Genomic DNA, 18,448 nt, shown 5'->3' on the forward strand with positions numbered 1-18,448 from the left:
GAAAGGGCCATGGGAATTCAGAGGAAGGACAGTTACTTTTAGCAGGAAAGCTGGCGCTTATGGGCAAGTCTGTGGAGGAGGTGGTTCTTGAGCTGAGCTCTCAATTATGTGTTGAAGAGAAAGATGAGCTCCCAGGCCAGCCTTGAGCTAATTCTACCACAGAAATTTGAACCAAGACCAAAGGCTGAGCACCAGCTGAAGACCCTCATCAACCTCCTCCGAATCCACTTGGCGGCACCATTTGGTATAAACACCAAATGGCTTGATTTGCAAAATACATCCATGAGCATACCTGAAGACCATTGTCCACTATCTGATGACATAATTTTTCAGTTACAAAACAGTTAGGTGTTTAACATACCAAGAGACCCTTCTTAACAAAAACAAGAGAGAAAACATTGAAGTACCCACCTATTTATTATTAGATATACACGCCCATTGACTTTGGCATGGCTACGAGGTGAGAGGTGGAAGCACAAGGTTGCATGCGGTGGCAGTAGAGAGACAGGGTGGAAAGAGAAAGGAGATTGTTAGACAGAGACGAATAAAGCAGATTGTGTCCTGTAAGCTTTCCATCATCAGGTATGTCATCAACACACATTTCACGCACCAAAAAAACAGATAGCAACATCCAATAGTAACATGAAATTAGACATATTCAGGAAAAATATAACAAGTCTCTCCATTCTTCTCATCCCTTCCCATCTTATACATCTTATTAAAAATTTGTAATGTTTACATTTTCAGAGTATTTCTATCAAATAAAATACAATCTCAAGGATTAATTCTTACTCCTTTCCCAGAATTAAAAAAAATAAAATCCTACTAGGTAACCATATTCACCATATTGTTCTCTAAGGTTTTTCTACAAGAGAAGCTTAAAAAAAGTCATTTTATTTCTATATGCATCACAATACCTTCAAATTTAAGACAAATTGCAGTGATGAATATTTAAATAAGTAATGAATATTTAGTACATTATTATTAAGTATATATTATATCAGAATTATAATTGTGGTATGATATTATATATTTTTATCAACATATGAGTGAAATGATAGTCCTGAGAATACCAACTTAGAAATAGTAATATTCTCTTATATATTTCATAAAACCTTTTCATAATGCTAACTTTACAAATGTGGTACAGCTAAGTACAATAAATTTTGCTCCAGACATGTGACATTTCCCTACACTACCTATGTGTACAATGCACATAGCACACACACGCAATGGACAAAATAGGACAAGGGCAGTTGGATATTTACAGAAACAATAATGCTTGCATTAATTTAAGGAACACAATAATTTGATTATTCCCAATTTGAGGGCCCTCTTTCTTAAAGCATCTATGAAGGAGGTGGGAGAGAGAAAGCAAAGCATGATGGTTAATCTAAGTTCTGAGAATATTTCTTTTTCTTTTTTAAAAATATATTTTTTATTGATTTCAGAGAGAAAGGGAGAGGGGAAGAGAGATAGATACATCAATGATTAGAGAGAATCATAGATTGGCTGCCTACTGCATGCCCCACACTGGGGATCAAGCCTGCAATCCAGGCATGTGCCCTTGATCGGAATTGAACCAGGGACCATTCAGTCCACAGGCCCAATGCTCTATCCACTGAGCCAAACTGACTAGGGCATGAAAATGTTTCTTCTTCTTCATCATTTCAAATTTAATGTAGTCAATGATTAGGACTCCAGAGATGATAATAATATTAATAATAATAATAATAATAATAATGATAATAATAAATACTGTGAGGTGAACATTGTAAGTAAGAAAAATACTACAACAGGAAAGAATTGCTAAAAAGATGGGCTATAGAGCATATGTTTGAAGTTAAAATTTGGGAACTTTTGTATTAAACTCTTAAGTCCAAAAATACTAAACTGGAGTGATTCCTTCAAATTCCTTAAGGTTCCAGAAGGCTTCCCCCCCAACACAGAACTAAAAATAAAATCCCATGTACCTAAGCTCTTCAGATAGCTGCCATTATATACTCTCTCCTTACCCTTTAAATTTTATTGGAAAATTAACTGTTAAGGGAGTGCTTAGTGATAAACCAAAGCTGTGAGGAAGGCAAACAGTGACCTCACACTGCTCCAGATCATTGCAATCTTTTTTCTATTACTATGGTGTAGAGAGTAAAGGCTGTAAATGTAGCAGCTGAGGAAACATGGAAAATGCATCTTGACATGAGGCTGTAGTCCTTCCCCAGAACCTAAAGGATTAAATCATATTCTATATACTCAAAGGGAATTCAGTTTTCACATACCCCTTATTTCAAAAATTGTGATTCCTTAGGCTGGTAAAATCTTTTCTGAGATGTACTGTCTTCTATAAAACTATTAGAGGCCCAGTACACAAAAATTTGTGCACTGGGGGGGGGGGGGGGGGGGGGTCCCTCAGCCCGGCCTGCCCTCTCTCACAGGCTGGGAGCCCTCAGGGGATGTCCTACCGACGGCTTAGGCCAATTCCCTGTGCGGGAGGCGACTGGGCAGATCAGGACAAGGCGCCACCCCCATCACCCTGCTGCTGCTGCCACTGCTGGCCGCCATGGCTGCTGGTCCTCGGCCCTAGCTTCTTAGTGTTGGCCCCGCCCCCACCCACTGGTGGGTGGGGGGCGATCTGGGGCCAGGCCAGCTGTGGGAGGGGCTGTGGGAGGTTGAAGCACAGCAGGTTGCACCCCATCCAGCCTCTGCGGAGGCGTGGCTCCAGGACCGGGCCTGTGCAGCTGCCTCTGCGGAAGGGGCCACGGTGCTGGACCGGCCCATGCCACAGCCTCTCCCATGCCGCCTCTGTGAAAGGGGCCATGGCGCTGGACTGGCTTGTGCCACGGCCTCTCTCGCGCTGCCGCCTCTCCTGCACCACCGCCGCAGGCCCTCGGCCCCCACAGCTGCTGTGGCTTTGTCTGGAAGGCCATCCGGAAGGACGTCCGGAAGACGTCAGGTCTATCCGGTCTAATTAGCATATTACCCTTTTATTAGTATAGATGGTCCTAAAATTCTCTGTTGTTGTGTTTTTTAATTGTGAGTTATATCTCTATTTGATTGTGTGAAAGAGGACTCAGACATGGTAATAAAAAATAATGGTGGCCTGGGCTCTCACTAACTGTAGTAGGAAGGACATATGCAGCCAAATTAAAAATAATAATAATAATAATGGCAAGAAAAGGCTCCTACATACTAGAGAAACTTTAACAAAAAGAAAAGAAAGATGCAAGGGAAAAAAGGCATCTAGAAGAAAAATTAAAAAGATATCATTAGCAATTAGTAATAATTATATTTGTTTCACAAACATTTCAAATCTCTGCTGACTAAAATATTTTTCTTGATTACTGAATGTGACTTTTTGAAAAAATGATGATGGTTTGAAATTGAATAAAGTATGTCACATTGTCAGAGTTAAATATCAAACGCTAGTTTGACCCATATGTATCACAAGCAATGTCAAAAGAATCATCAAATAATTTTTCTAATTATTAAAAATTCAGTTGTCTATTCAGGCATTGTTTTTATAAATTTTTAATCTTAGTGTTATTTCTCCTGCCAACAAATTTGCCTATAAATAATCTCTCCTATGGATCCCCAAACTTCTGTTTTTCTTATATTTTTATAGTTTTTAAATTTATACTTCAATTAATGTTGATATATAATATTATATTCCTTTCAGGTGTACAACAGTGATTAGACATTTATATACCTTCCAAAGTGATCATCACCCTGATAAGCCTAAAAACTACTTTATGTTTCTGAATGTTTGATTCTCATTGAAGGCAGCAAATTACCCCATCCACACCCTTCTCCTCCTGGGGCACTGGGAAGACACAGGTTTTCGTTGAGCTTGATTATTTGTGGTGGTAGGAGGATAAGAAATAATGACTGGCTGACACACTGACAGTCATCTGGAGTATGCTCAGGATGAAAACTAAATATAAACTCATGTTTTGTTAAACACAAGGAAAATAAATCTGCTGGTCATAAGTAAAGAGAAAACAATTATAAAATGTTTTTCATCATCAAATAAAAGTGTGTTTGAGTTATCTATAATTCCAGCTCCTACTAGAGCAGAAAATTGAAAGCTTGGTATTTCATAAACTGTGCATGATGAAATACTACTCCATCTTCTTTTGATGTACTCATTTTTTCCCTTGAAAAGAGTTAAGGGGAATTTTCAACTGTGGCATCTATACTCCTTAATACAGCCCTTGCCTTCCTTAGTTACTGAACAAGCGTTTTTCCAAAAACTGAATCACAGGCTAACTATGAAGCAGAGAATAAAATCAGTACTGACATTCATAGAAGAATGATGGCAATTTTCCTGTGATACAACAGGTTGGGGAATTACGATAATCCATTGGGGTTTCAACACACATGGGCGGGGAGAGCAATATCCCCTCTGTTACTGTAATCACTTTATATTTATTGTTGCAAAGATAACAACAGAATGCTGATAAAAGATGTTGTCTTCACTTTTTCTTCTTAAATGTTATTCTAGTTACAAATAGGGAATAATCAAATTACTGTGTTCCTTAAATTGGTGCAAGCGTTATTGTAGATTGTAGATTCTATCTTGTTAGCGAAGGTTCATTTCCAAAACAGAAGGGAAAATTCTGCCCAATCATCTTTTGGAAAGCTCTCACTCATAATGACTTCCTTACTGGTTTTCAGCACAATAGAAAACTCCTTTGAATTAGCTAGACACAAAATATACATCACCAACTCTAAACTATTTTAATCTACACAGCTACTCTGAATCTACTCAATAACTACCAAGGTCACTTTTTATTAATGTCATAAATCATTACCAATTGTTTCAAAAAGTGTCATCAAATATCCCACTTTTTTTCTTCTCACTTACAGGTTGATACTCATGGAAAGTTCAAGGTTGAAACTCTAAATTAGATTATTGGCTTCTTGCAAGGTGGCCAAGGGAAGGAGGGGAATTCGGGCTGCCTTCCTAAGAGGTGTGTGCTCCTTGCACTCACTCACCTGTAGATGGGGCTGTCTTCCTTGCTGGGAATGGAATTTAGGTCTGTGAGTTCCAGGAACCGGTCATGGAAATAGTGAAGGTGTAAAATGCACACCAGCAGAAAGGAGGTTGGGATGAATATGCGAGTGAATAGTTCAGCCATGGAGAACTGTTTTAAGCCAAGATCCTCAAGCCTGTGGAGAGAGAGAGAGAGAGAGAGAGAGAGAGAGAGAGAGAGAGAGAGAGAGAGAGAGAAACAAGACCCTTTCTTAGGCAATGAAGACATAGTCTCTTTACTGTAAAGGACACCTTCATCAGGTGTCCAGCAGTCAAATTTACCTGCTTTCACAGTGGACAATAACAACCCCGATATTGCCAAATTCAGTGGCTGCTTCTCTGTCTTTGTTTAATTTTGCCTCTATTCCTTCTTGAAACAGTCCCGGTCTTCATACACCCACACTGTCCTGGTTTCCCTCTTCTGTCACCACCTCCTGTATTCCATTGAACCTCCAGATGCTGAAATACCCCAGGACTCAGTGTCAAGTCCTTCTGGAGCTTAATTTCCCTATGAAATCTCATCTCATCCTGGGGATTTAAATACCATCTTTACATCCATGACTCAAATGTGCATTTAAAACACAGGCTTTTCCTGTGGACTCTCACTCTCCTACCGAAATGTCTACTGGAAGTATTCTTGATTTCCCTATTTTCCTCAGCCAAGCTGTTCTCCACCTCCTCTCACCACTCGAGTCTCCTCTGGTACAACAGTCTAACCTGTGCCAAATTCCAAGTCAGGAAGTCTTCCTTGATTCTTTTTTTGTCTTCAAATTTCATCCGTCCACTTTGCCTTCATTGCTGCCTGAACATCTCCTGAACCTGCACTTCTGCTGTCCATCTCTCCTGCCACCTATTCTAGGTGAAGCCACCTTCGTGTCGCACAGGTTCACTGCTATTGCTCATTGAGCAGTCTTATTTCTACTTGTGCATCCTGATGCATCACTTTTTCTCAGCTAACCCAAGGTGCTTTAATCCTTTGCACTCGCTTGCTTTTTTCTCGATTCCTTTATTCTAATGCTAACTATGTCGAGTCACACTCGACATCCAAGTGCAAAAGGTTAAAGACTTTTTAATACTGCACCAAGAATGAAATGCCAACCAGTACGACCAATAAGCCATGCTCGTCCTGGGTGCCTGGCGGAACCCTCCCACCTCTTCTCCTCTGCTCCTTCCACTCTCCACCCCCTTGCTCCTGGCAGGGGAGCCTTCCTTCAGTTCCTCATATGTGCCAATTTCTGTCCAGCCTTTTGCTTTGCTGTTCTCTCTGCCTGGGATGCTCTTGAGCATTTCAGATCTCAACTCACACATTTTTTTTTTTCTAAAGACAAGCTCCTTCTTATCCTTCAGGTGGGACTTAAGTGACACCTCCTCAGTGAAGCCTGCCCTGACCACTTCATGTATGTTTGGAATCCCTTATTGTTCACTACCTCCGCCTGCTTTTGTTTCCTTCACAGACTTGTCACAATTTACAATTAATTCATACATTAAGTCTCTCTTTGGTTTGTCTCCTCTACTAGAATATAAACTGCAAAGGGCTTAGATTCTGTCTGTCTTGCTTCCTGTTGTATTCCCAGGCACAGAACAGTGTCTGGCACATGGAGGGCATTCAATAAATATTTGTTGAATAAGTATTAAATATGTGTTAGTCTAGCTGCTTGGTGATCCTTTTCATCTCTTCTCTTAGCCACCGAAGTATATTTACTCTATGCCCAATTCTGGTTGGATTTCTAAACTAATTTCAGTTATTTAAAGAAGCAAAATAGAAAAAGATAGAGTACCATCTATTACACACACAAGGAAAATCACTTCATGATCACTAGACTACAAGCACTTAAATAATTTTTCCCCTGTGCCATCGACTGCTCTTTATAATCATGGCACAAGCTGCATGAGTGAGGAGAGCCTGCTGCTTTATATGGTGAGTCCATGAACTACTGATGAACTGAAGAGCTGAGCTCCCATTTGGAAACCAGAAAACATGACTGGTTAAGTACTAAACAGGTGTGTTTCACATAAAGGTGATTTTAGAAAATGTAATTTCATTAAAATAGAGCTGAAAATTCACTTTCAGTCAATTCACTTTTCATTCAATATTCACAGAGTCCTTATTATGTGCCAAGATCAGGATTAGATGGAGAGAACACAAATGAATAAGACATAAATCCTGTTCTAAAGGAACTTATAGACATTAAGTACACAAGGTTTTACTAAAAATCTTCGATAAAATGTTTTGAACAATAGGCACTCAAGTCATCATCCTGCTTGTCACTTTTACAATCCTTCGTACACCAACATTGCTTACTTTTCTTTTTTCAATCCAGTCATATTTTGCCACAGGCTTGGGAAGTTTTCAAACTGATATGTGTATATAAAGATAAGCACCAGCATAGTGTAAATAACCACAGACATCCAAAAATATTTTAGAATTCTTCTCCACCATTCATAGTGCACCTGTGAATCAGTCATTGAAAAACAAACAAACAAAAAAACTGGTTATAGAAAAACTCGCAAAAGAAATGTCTGGTTTATTCAACCAAGACAGATGATGATATTTACAAATACTTGAAAAGAAAGCCTATTTGACTTTATTGAGTTTTTGAAGCTCTGTTCCTCATAGAGTTGAATGGATCTGGATTGGAATCTCGGTACTACCCAAAGTTGTTAACTATGTCTTCAGGCAAGTTGCTGGGCCATACTAAGCTTCTGATTCCTCCTCGGTAAGTAACCACTCTGAGAGTTGTTAAGAGAATAAAATAATGTTTGTAAGGCTCTTAGCATAAGCGCTGGTCTATAGGACATTCAAGGAACAGTATAGTAGATGGTACCATCATTTTGTTTATTGCTCGGAGAAAACTGCCTCAGTTTTGAAATCAAAGTGGCAGTATATGATTAAAAATGTGAAACCACCATGGAGAGAAGACATTGTTCTTTACTACAAGCCCATGGATGTTCATTAGAGAACACCTTCCTGAATTTTTAATAGTATTTCAAAACTTGATTTATTTCAGTTGATATATTTTTATCTCCACATGTAATATACTCTTGTTTATTATAGTTGCTTCATGTGTTTTATTGGCTGCATGCAAGAATATTTTACTGTTGCACTTATTTCTATCATTGAATTAAAACTTTTAACATCAGTTAAAACTGAATTTGTAGAGAGACTAATTAAGTATAATATTCTATAACTTCTAATTAATGAAATGCTTAAGCAGTTGACACATTACAATAGAGGTGTATACACACACCCAGTTTTCTGATTCCAAACTCTAGAACACAAGTGAACTGAGTATCATACAGTATTTTAGATTATTCAGTCACTGTTCTTAAATTACTATTAAAATTAACCTAATTTTATAGGCTCCTTTTTTTTAATCAAACATTTTTGAAAAGCTCATGAACTATTTTTAATTGCTTTTTAAGAATCTAAAATTTGAAAATAATGAACAAACTGAAGTCACTTCCCATTTTAGAGTTCTTAATATGTAATATTTGAATTGCATATCACTTAAATGATATTTTTTCACGGGATTATTATTATAGTAACTTAGAATGCCATCATAGGAAGCACACATATATTCCTGGGATGGGTGTGAGAATTAAAAACTAGACGACAACTGATGACCCACCTGATACAAGGCCACACAGAACAGAAACAGCACCATGTAGATGATTTTGTACATCACAATTTTACCCTCGAAGCTGACAAAGAAGAACATCCCTCCACAGACGTAGATCCAGTACTTAATGAACATGGCCACCACCAAATTGCCAAGGACTTTCATGATGTCCTGGTCATCATCTTCTTCCTCCACCTCCTCCTCCTCTTCTTTCTTACTCTCTTGCTTCTCTTCCATTTCTTCCTCTTCTTCCTCCTTCTCTTCAGCCTCTCCTTCCACTTGTGTATCTTGTTCGTCATCTTCAAAATAAAAGACTGTTCTGTTACACCTCGCTGGTTCCCTGACCAAAACCACACTTTGAACAGGTGTCAGATGTGGGACATGGAAGCATGTATTTTATGTGTTACTATGTGATTTGAATGGTTTTAGACTGTTTTAGTGAACCAGGCAGCATTTATAACTAATCATAGTCAAATTTTATAATCTTTCTGTGATACATTTTAAAAGAAATAAATTTGGTAACATTTTATACTAATCTTTTAGAATACCTATTTCATTTACAATATCCATGATCGCTTTAAGTACAACAGGTTTTAGAAAAAATAAATAGGCAACAATAACACAAATTAAAACTACTATTTCAATTTTGAATTCTGATTGTTGGTGGCTCTTACCATAATACCTTAGATAAATCATTTAACTTCTTTCAGCCCCTTCTTCTTCCCTTAAGTGGGAATCACTTTTGTGAGGATCAAATGATACAATATTTTCAAAAGCTCCTGTGAATCTCATGTGTAATTTAAATATCACGTCGTTCACTACTGCTATTTATCGCTCCAAGTGAATGTTCACCTTCCACCTAGTCTGAAGCATAGGGGCTCTTTCTCTGTAATTCTGCTGAGCACAAAAATCTCCAGTCACACACTGTACACACTAATTTACCTTTTTCTTCAATTTCCTGAGTTTCAATTTTGACCTCAGATAAAAGAGCTTCCTTTTCTCGAAGAGCTTTTTGCTCCGTGAGGTGTTGCCTCAGCAGTAGCCAAAAAGTAATGGTGAAAAGTATCTGAAAATAGAGAATTAGCCAAACAAGAATTAAGCCAACACTCTGGGTGTAAATACATTTCAACAAATGCAACATGTTCTCCACATGTCAGTGGGAGCTTGCTGAATAAACCTTTCTATTCGAGACAGTGTCAAGCACCTGCTTGATTTCCATTGGAAAGTCGCTGGCTTTTAGGTTCCCTTTCCTGAGGACGCTAGCATATGTGTTGAGGTCCAGATTACATTCAGCATGGGGAAGATACACCAGACAGTCTATATTACTTTCTTCTGGGCCCAAAATCAACTTTGGCAATTGGTCCCCTCAAGGTGCTAGTCCTTGGTTTCCTGTCCTGACTGTGGCATCAGCACAATTGTCATAGGAAGACATACTTCTGCAAAACTCATTGACTCTGCAATTATTTTAAAGAATTCTGCAGATAGGAAAAACAACATTTCATCCTAGAAAATATCCTTAATATTCCCAGCCATCTCACAAATGAAGGAAGAACTGTTCTAAGTACGTGTGTATTAATATTCATAAATAAATGTTTTCTTGAGGGCTAGGAAAGAAAAACTTATGACTTTAGGTCTTCATTCTCCAGGAAATAGAGAGTCTGGTACATCATAGTTTTTGTGCTAGTTTTATTGAGATACTAGAGGCCCAGTGCACGAATTTTTGCACCAGTGGGTCCCTCTGCCTGGCCTGTGGGATTGGCCGAAACCAACTCTCCAACATCCCCAGAGGGGTCCCGGATTGTGAAAGGGCACAGGCCAGGCCAAAGGACCCCACTGGTGCAGGAATCCATGCACCTGGCCTCTAGCATGCATATAAGATCTTTGGTTAATCTCTTCCTGCCCTCCCCTCTCCCCACTTCCCTCTGATATTCATCAGTCTGTTCCATGTTTCCATGCCTGTGTGTTGAACGTCTCCCCCCTGGTGGTCAGTGCACGTCATAGCTACTGGTCAAACAGTCGAATGGTTGGACACTTAGCATATTAGCTTTTTATATATATAGATAATTCACATGCCATACAATTCACCCATTTAAAGTATACAATTCAATGGGTTTTAGTATATTGAGTTGTACAACCATCAATGCAACCAATTTTAGAATATTTCATCACCCCCAAAAGAAGCCCTGTAGCAGTTATCCCTTTGTCTTCCCCCTCAGCCCTAGCCCGCCACTAGTTTACTTTCTGTCTTCAATATATTGCCTAATATGAAGGTTTTATATAAATGGAATTACATGTGCATTCTTTTGTAAGTAGCTTTTCTTACTTCATAATGTTTTCAAGGCTTATCCATGTTATAGCATGTATTTGTACTTCATTCCATTTTATTACCAAATAATATTCAAGTGTATGAATAGACAGCATTTTATTTATCCATTCATCAGTTGGTGGATATTTAAGTTGTGGCTATTTTTGTGTGCCTATTATAAATGACACTGCTATGAGGATTTGAGAACAAGTTGTTGTTATTGAATTTTTTAGACTACTTACTCCCAGTTTTATTGAGAAAATATAGTTTGACATCACCCTTGGCCAAATTATCTATAAAGATAAAATACCTTACATCTGACCCATTATTAATAACCTATCTGCCCATAACATGACCAACACACTTCAGTTCAGATTACCTGATTAAAGTAATCAACTATGTCCTGAATAGCATCCAGTATGATTCCAGAGCTATTCATTTAAAGAAATAGCTCTATGATTTTAAAAAATTTTATTGAATTTATTGGGGTGACACTGGTCAGAACAAATTTTTGTGTGGACATAGGTTTTCAGTTCTCTTGGGTATATATGCCTCGGAGTGGAATTTCTAGGTCTTACGGTAATTCTATGTTTAACATTTTAAGGAACTGTCAGAGTATTTTCCAAAGTGACTGCACCATTTTACATTTTCATCAGAAGTATATGATGGCTCCAATTTCTCTACTTCTTCATTAACACTTCTTATGGTCTGTTTCTTTTTTTTTTTTTTTTCTAGCTATCCTAATGGTTGTGATGTCGTTTCTCATTGTGGTTCATAGTTAGATTTTAATAAATATTTGTCAAAGAAATAAAAAAATAAATAGGTAAATCAGTGGATCATTTTCATTTTGAATAATTGCCCACTTAACTATCTACAACATCCACTTATCATTTACCTTCAACATAAAACAGTTCCAGTGGTCCTAGTAAACATTCTTAAAACCTAATGAAATCAAGAACCAGCATGCCTACACTCCTGAAAACTTGGAATTAAACTTCTGGAGGTCACAACAAATTGAACTATAGCTGCAAGTTGGGAAAGAAATCTGTTTCTCTAATGCATATGCAGAGAGCCTAGGAATAATTTAGGGTAGCTGGGACATCTTTCCTAGGGAAGGTGAATTAAAAGCCAGGTTTTGAAGGTGGCAGTTGATGTAGTTTGGTGGAGCCAGGAAGAGACTCTCTAGGAGCTGAAGAATGTGGCAAAATAGCTGTATCTGCCTGCACTGGAGGTGTTCAGACCTTTGACGACCCAGGACATATTCTTTCTTTCTCTCAATTTCTGTCACAGTGACCCATCTGGTATCTGCTAACAGTGTGTGTTTAATAATGTGCTTTGACCAATGTCACCATGATAAATATTTTATGATCTTGGAGTTGTGTTATTACCTATAACAAAGTCTTGCTGCCTTTTTTTAACTCCCGGGTACATTAAAATATAAGTACAGACCTTAGTTTATCCAGAATAACATTTTTATAAGTAATAAATTTATTGCCCCCAAAATCTCCCTCTCCCCCAAAGAACTGTTAATTTTAAATTAGACAGGAGGCAATTCAACTAGTTAGATGACATGCATTTTTAGAAGTCTCATCAACATTAAAATTTGGAAGTGAAGGTGAGAGTAGGGTAGGTATGTGTGCTTTATATGAATGAATTAATAAACAAATAAACGAATGAATAAAGTTGTCATGATCTCTGAACACAGGGGATTATAATCCAATTCACCTATTAGGATTAGCATTCACCTGTTAGGATTTTTTCCCTTTACCCCAATAGCCTTCACCAAAAAATCTGTTATAAGAACCAATCCTCAGTTTAGTCTACTCAACACCCTACTTATGTCTAATTGCTTTTATGTTGTGCCAAGTAACATATAAAAAAGGTGAATTTCATGTGATGTAAATGAATATCTCTTTCATAGAGCAATTCTCTGCCTAAAGAAGGGTTTCAAGGCTCATTCATAATTACACATGATTGCTTTTACTGTCTTAACACCAAGTCATCAACACAAAGGGGATGTATGTTTAGAATGTGGCACCTAATCTTCAAATAGGCCATAAAAATAAATGGGTAGTAAAAGATTATGAACTTTCTAACTACAGATGAAGGAATATTATATATAATCAGTAAAGAAAGAAAAGCATGCCATATTTAATTTTTGCTGCTAAAAATCTTTTTAAGGACATAATTAGAGAAAAATATTTTAACTAATAATCAATGATTATCTGTAACAGCAATGGGTGCAGCCTGTTTTGCAAATCAATTATCAAAGTCCTCTAATCCTTCTATATATTTTACATTTTATTTTCCTATTTCCCCATCTCATTTCTACTATACCAGCAATTTCCAATCTTTTTAATCTTATAGCACACATAAAGTAATTACTAAAGTTCTGAGGCACACCAAAAAATATATGTTTTGCCAATCTAACAAAAATAGGTACATTTTTGAATCATTCATACCAGATGGCTTATTGTTGTGTTGGTTGTTGTTATTTTTATATTTGACAATCTAAAATAAAAGAGGTCAGTGCCCCTGCAATAGTCAGGTATTGCATGTTTTAAAAAATTTTGCAGTACACAAGTTACAGCACACCCATTGAAAATCACTCTACTAAATTATAATTTATACTAAAAATAACTTTGACTATATTTATTCTTTGAGTGGAAAGCATTGTCACTTTTAAATAAGTTCTAAAAGCATGGTGTAACATTTTTTTCTTTGTGTTTGAATTATTATAGTTTCATACCTGTTCATTTTTGTAAAGCAGTGAATATTTGGAACCGATTTTTATAAGTTTTTGCTTAGATATGATTATTATGCTTATTGTGGTTATTATGTTTTATGTTCTTGGTTTCTTAGTCACTTACCTTTGAGGCGAGTTCTTCTGGCTTTTTCTTTTCTAAAAATCCTGGGACCTTTTTAATTTCCGGAAGTTCAAAACTCCATATATACTGTAATATCAGCAACAGATTTGCATAGACAACCATGAAAGGAGAGCTGATCATGGCGTATTTTCTTCTGTTGCGAATCATCCAAAGAGTGCATGACCAAATCAACAGCACGAAAGTCAGCCAGCTGTGATAGGTGATGCTCCAAGCCTCGAGGGAAGAAGGGGGAGGAAAAGCAATGGTCAATACAGCACTGAGTCATCTACTCTGGTAAGTTAAAAGTCATCTATGAAGAGAAAGTAAGTAACATTCAAAGTGGGGAGAGGAGAGAGTTGTGCTGAAATCATGGAGAGAGATCCCAACCTGTGGCACAGAGAGGGAAGAGAAGAGAAAGACTGATTCTCCTGAGAAGCACATTGCTTTTGAAATTCCTATAGGGAATAGATTTAAAGGCAAGGGGGTCTTCATTCCAGGTTCTTTTCCCTCTAGCCCCAGAGGTCCTCATCTCTACCCTGCTTTGCAGTATTAAAAGCAACTGTAAGTGCTTTCTCCCCTCTTGGCCCAGAGCTGGGTTCAGAAATGGAAGCTGTGGGAATCACCAGGGTAAGCACACTTGTTGCGCTTCACAGATCACTCTCAGATACCCAAGAAAATGCAATGATAGAAATTAGAAAATGCCCATGAGGAAGTTGTATGGCAGGTTTCTGCACACCGTAAACAATAAAGCCAAGTTAACTTAAAGACCAGCCTCAGCGTCTGTCCTGTAAGGAGTAGGACTACAGAGCCCTCACACTGCTTGGACAAATGATACACCTTCTTCCATTCACACTGAACTTTCAAAGAATTAGAAATGTATCTCAAAGGGCAGCTACCAGAACAATGAGTAAATCAGGCTCACAAATAGTATTCATTTCAGGAATTCTAGCATGCTTTACCATAATCTTGGATCCAAAAAATTTTATAGACCTTTTAAAACAATTTCTAGATATGTCTGGTGCTAATTGCAATCAATCATCTTCCTGAATATCACTAATTATTAAGAGTTAGTTATAAAGTCTGAAGTGTTTTACAAGTCTGTTTTGCTTCTGGGAAGCAGGTATGTATTAAGATAAAGGAAGTCCGCCTGGACCAAACAAATATTTCCTCTCAGCGATTTGCAAATTTGTCCTAAAGCACAGCTAGCAGCTTTTTAAGTGGCAAATTATCTTAAATTGTTGGTTAAAACATATAGGTATAAAGTGAAAATTAAAATTCCTTTTTTAAAAATTAAGTTAGTGACTGAAAACTATGATCAAGTCTGACTTATTTTCATAAACATTTATTTCTTGGAAATAGTGTCTTATCGAAATTCAGGTAACATTTAATGTATCTGCATTAAATACTGTATTTAATGCATTTATCCCAGTATGAGATGCAGATGTGACTACCTTTTTTGTGTGAGTGACCCAGGAAAGTAAACTTCACAGAGATCATAATCCCAGCAGATTTTCCCTTGCACACTGTTCTTGTTTGGAAGGCGAGAGTGAAAAAGGAGAAAAACAAGTGATGCGGATTTTTTAAAACCTCTTCCCTCTTAAAGCCACAGTCGCCTATGCCTCTCAGTTGTGATAGTTGGGAAGCAGACTCTGCAGTATGTTGCTTCCGACGTTCAGTGTCTGGGTTTCCTGAGAGGTTAGTATATCCGCACTTAGTATTCTTGAATAAATCATATATTGTTCTAGCAGAGTCAGCTCCTCGGGACTTCTCTGTCTGTGATTAAAAGCCTGCGCAGTGGGAAGCTTCCATGGAAGGCAGGCATTTTAAAAACATTAATATTGTGGCTCCACTAACACAACAGAAATGGCAACAGATAAGGGCACGTCCCTAATGAAGGATCTGCTCTCTTATGTTGTTTTTAGAATAGATTTATTTTTTCCTACAAAATGTGTATTCAAAAAATGTTAAAGCTCTATTTCTTTACCAAAAGGGATCATAGTTGACTGGCTTATTTTTAGAAAGGGGGGGGAGGGGAAGTGTATGATTTTTTGAGTTAAGCATCAGATTTGTAAGTTGCATTTATATGTTTGATATTTTAAAATCAATATTTTGCTGTAGAGATTGATATGTAGAAAATATCAAAAAGGACCCAAAGAGGACAGAATTCGTGTTATTTAGAGAATAGAATTTGCAAGTTCCAGAAGAGCCATCTTTAATTTTGTGGAGTGTTCTGTTTCCCATCCCTCTTTCAGGTATCCCAGTGGTTCTTACTAGAAGCTGGAGTGGGAAACATCTGGACTGAGGAAACAGTGTCTAGGTGCCCCCTCCCCGACTCCGCTTTATAGATTATTTTCATTTCTTATCATCAAATATGCCCATGAGATCTCTCACCATTCACCACATTCTTTGGAAGAGTTTTGTGTTAAATAAGTGTTAGGTCTCTCAAAAATAAATGAGATTTCCCATGAGAGTTTGTTTTTAGGAAGTATAGGAATGAGGCTTTCTGTTATCATCTACGTATAGGCCAGAAGACTGTTTCCGATGCTGTGAAATGAGAGATGAAGGGTGCACCTAGAGGTGAGTAGAAACATGCCTATTCTGAGCGCTCCTAATGGGAAAAGCCCTTGGGAACTCTGGGAACTCTGGTTGCTTGACATTCATATTGGTAAAAGTTTGTTGCAGCTAAGATACAGAAGAGTCTCACTCAAATCTAAGACGAGATGTGAAGGCGATTCTTACTATCTGAAAGAAATAAAAGCAATCTATGGTAATTTTGAACACCTTCACTATCACTGAGAAAAAACTACACACAATGTCCTTTTAAATTAGCAAAATATGGACAGTCCGACTTGCTAGGCTAATTTGGGAGAAATGTATTAATATTTAAAAGGAGGCTGAGTGGAAGAGGATATGATTTTGAAATCTATAATATAAAAATCCCATGAAAAATTAATATAACCAAACATTCTCTGCCAAGACAGTGGGAAGATGAAGACCTTTCGGCTGTTCCTGAGAGGACAGCGAGGCTTCCGGCCAGCGGGCCATGCGCACATTTCTCAGCACCCGTGCTGTGGCCTCTCGTACATACCATCATGGCAATGAGCGCACAGATGTAACTTTGTTTCATAATAAACTGGAACACAGAGACCATGGCGTGAACTTTCACGCTTGTTTTTTCCTCATGGCTCCTCTCCTCTTCAAATTCTTCTTTCTCATCCTCTTCTTCCTCTTTCTTTTCTAGATAGACAAATATTTTATATAACTAGTTATGCAAATACAGTACAAGAATTTTGTATCAATGTCCCAAGCAATGCAGCTCATGTATGTTTTTAGCATGGTTTTTCATTTACGACTTCAAAGATTATTTCCAATTAACAAAGTCCTTAGAATTCAAACAGAATCATTACGTTTTGCTTGGTGAGTGTAATGGGACCTCGCACTCAGAAATTATCGGAATAAATTTTTTATTTAAGAGAGTGTGGAGGGAAGCTTCTAAGTCATTCGCCAATGACCCCCTACCTCCTAGTGTTCCTGTCTTATGTAATCCTCTCTCTTGACTGTGGGTGAGACCTTTGATGGGCTTCTAAGGAACAGAATACTGAGAGAAATCAGCTGCCATGTTGTGCACTGCCCAAGGAGGGGTCCAGGTGGCAAGGGCTTGATGCCTCTGGCCAGCAGTCAGCAAAGGCGTAAGGCCAGCCAGTAGCCAGGTGAGTGGTCATGGAAGCAGACTGGCCCCAGGCGAGCCCTCAGATGGGACCGCAGGCTTGGCCAGCAGCTGGACTTCAGCATCGTGAAGTCCCTGAGCCAGAGAATATCTGCCTAATCACAGACAATTCCTTACCCACAAAAACAGTGTGACATAAATGCTGTTTTAAACCACTAAGTGTGTTACTCAGTAATAGATAACTAATACAAAGAGTATGCGGAGTATGGATACAGGAAAAGTGCAGAAAACCAACCAACCACATTGCCAGAGTGGATGTGGTGGTTCAGAGTTTCCTTTTGGGTCATGCTGAGGTGGATAAGTCATACTGAGGATGGGAAGATCAGGCCAAAGCAAGAGAGAGAAAGTGTAAAGGGCTGAGTTGAAGAGACCAGCAATAGGAAAGTACTGCCATGGGTGTGAAGGATTCTCCGCAAGATCCTCCTACAGATGTCAGGACAGCTATTTTGATTTCACAGATGAAATAATGAGTGACACACTTAAGTAAAATGCCCTTCTTGTATTTCTTAAATTAAATAGGCTACATCCCGTTTAGGAAGTTACTGAGCACCACGAAAAGGGAGCGTTAATCTCCGAAAAACCAGTGGCCAAGAAGGCTTAGCCGTGAGCCTCTAAGGGCGGCTGTGATACTTCTTCCCGCAGAAGCCCGCCGCCTCCCATCCCTCCAACGCGGGGGTGGGGATGAGCTTGGGGTTTATTGGGGGGAGTCCACGGAGTAGAGACAGTCACGAAAAATCTAAATTTGATGGATTTTACAATTATTGGCATGCTACTTCTCTGGTGATAACATTTTTTGCATATATAGATTCAAATAAAAAAACACTTTTGTTTTACTTTCAAAAGTTCAGTTTATGATTTAGTATGTGTGGGTTTGCCTTGTCAGCAGTCAGAATTCTG

General features: G+C 38.2%; 1 protein-coding gene across 1 annotated transcript in view; it reads right to left on the reverse strand.

The window, feature by feature from the left end:
• PIEZO2 (piezo type mechanosensitive ion channel component 2) overlaps window positions 1-18,448 on the reverse strand; it is a gene marked incomplete at its 3' end in the record, with an annotated part of 333,950 nt that overhangs the window by 80,949 nt on the left and 234,553 nt on the right. The window contains exons 12-17 of the mRNA XM_079783425.1: window positions 16,913-17,061; window positions 13,828-14,058; window positions 9,595-9,718; window positions 8,662-8,951; window positions 7,335-7,483; window positions 4,996-5,169 (exon numbers count right to left, since the gene is read on the reverse strand). Coding sequence (XP_079639551.1) covers window positions 4,996-5,169; window positions 7,335-7,483; window positions 8,662-8,951; window positions 9,595-9,718; window positions 13,828-14,058; window positions 16,913-17,061 — 1,117 coding nt within the window. The remainder of the gene's footprint in view (window positions 1-4,995; window positions 5,170-7,334; window positions 7,484-8,661; window positions 8,952-9,594; window positions 9,719-13,827; window positions 14,059-16,912; window positions 17,062-18,448) is intronic.

This window comes from Cnephaeus nilssonii (genome assembly GCF_951640355.1).
Source record: "Cnephaeus nilssonii genome assembly, chromosome: 11".
NCBI lineage: Eukaryota > Metazoa > Chordata > Mammalia > Chiroptera > Vespertilionidae > Cnephaeus > Cnephaeus nilssonii.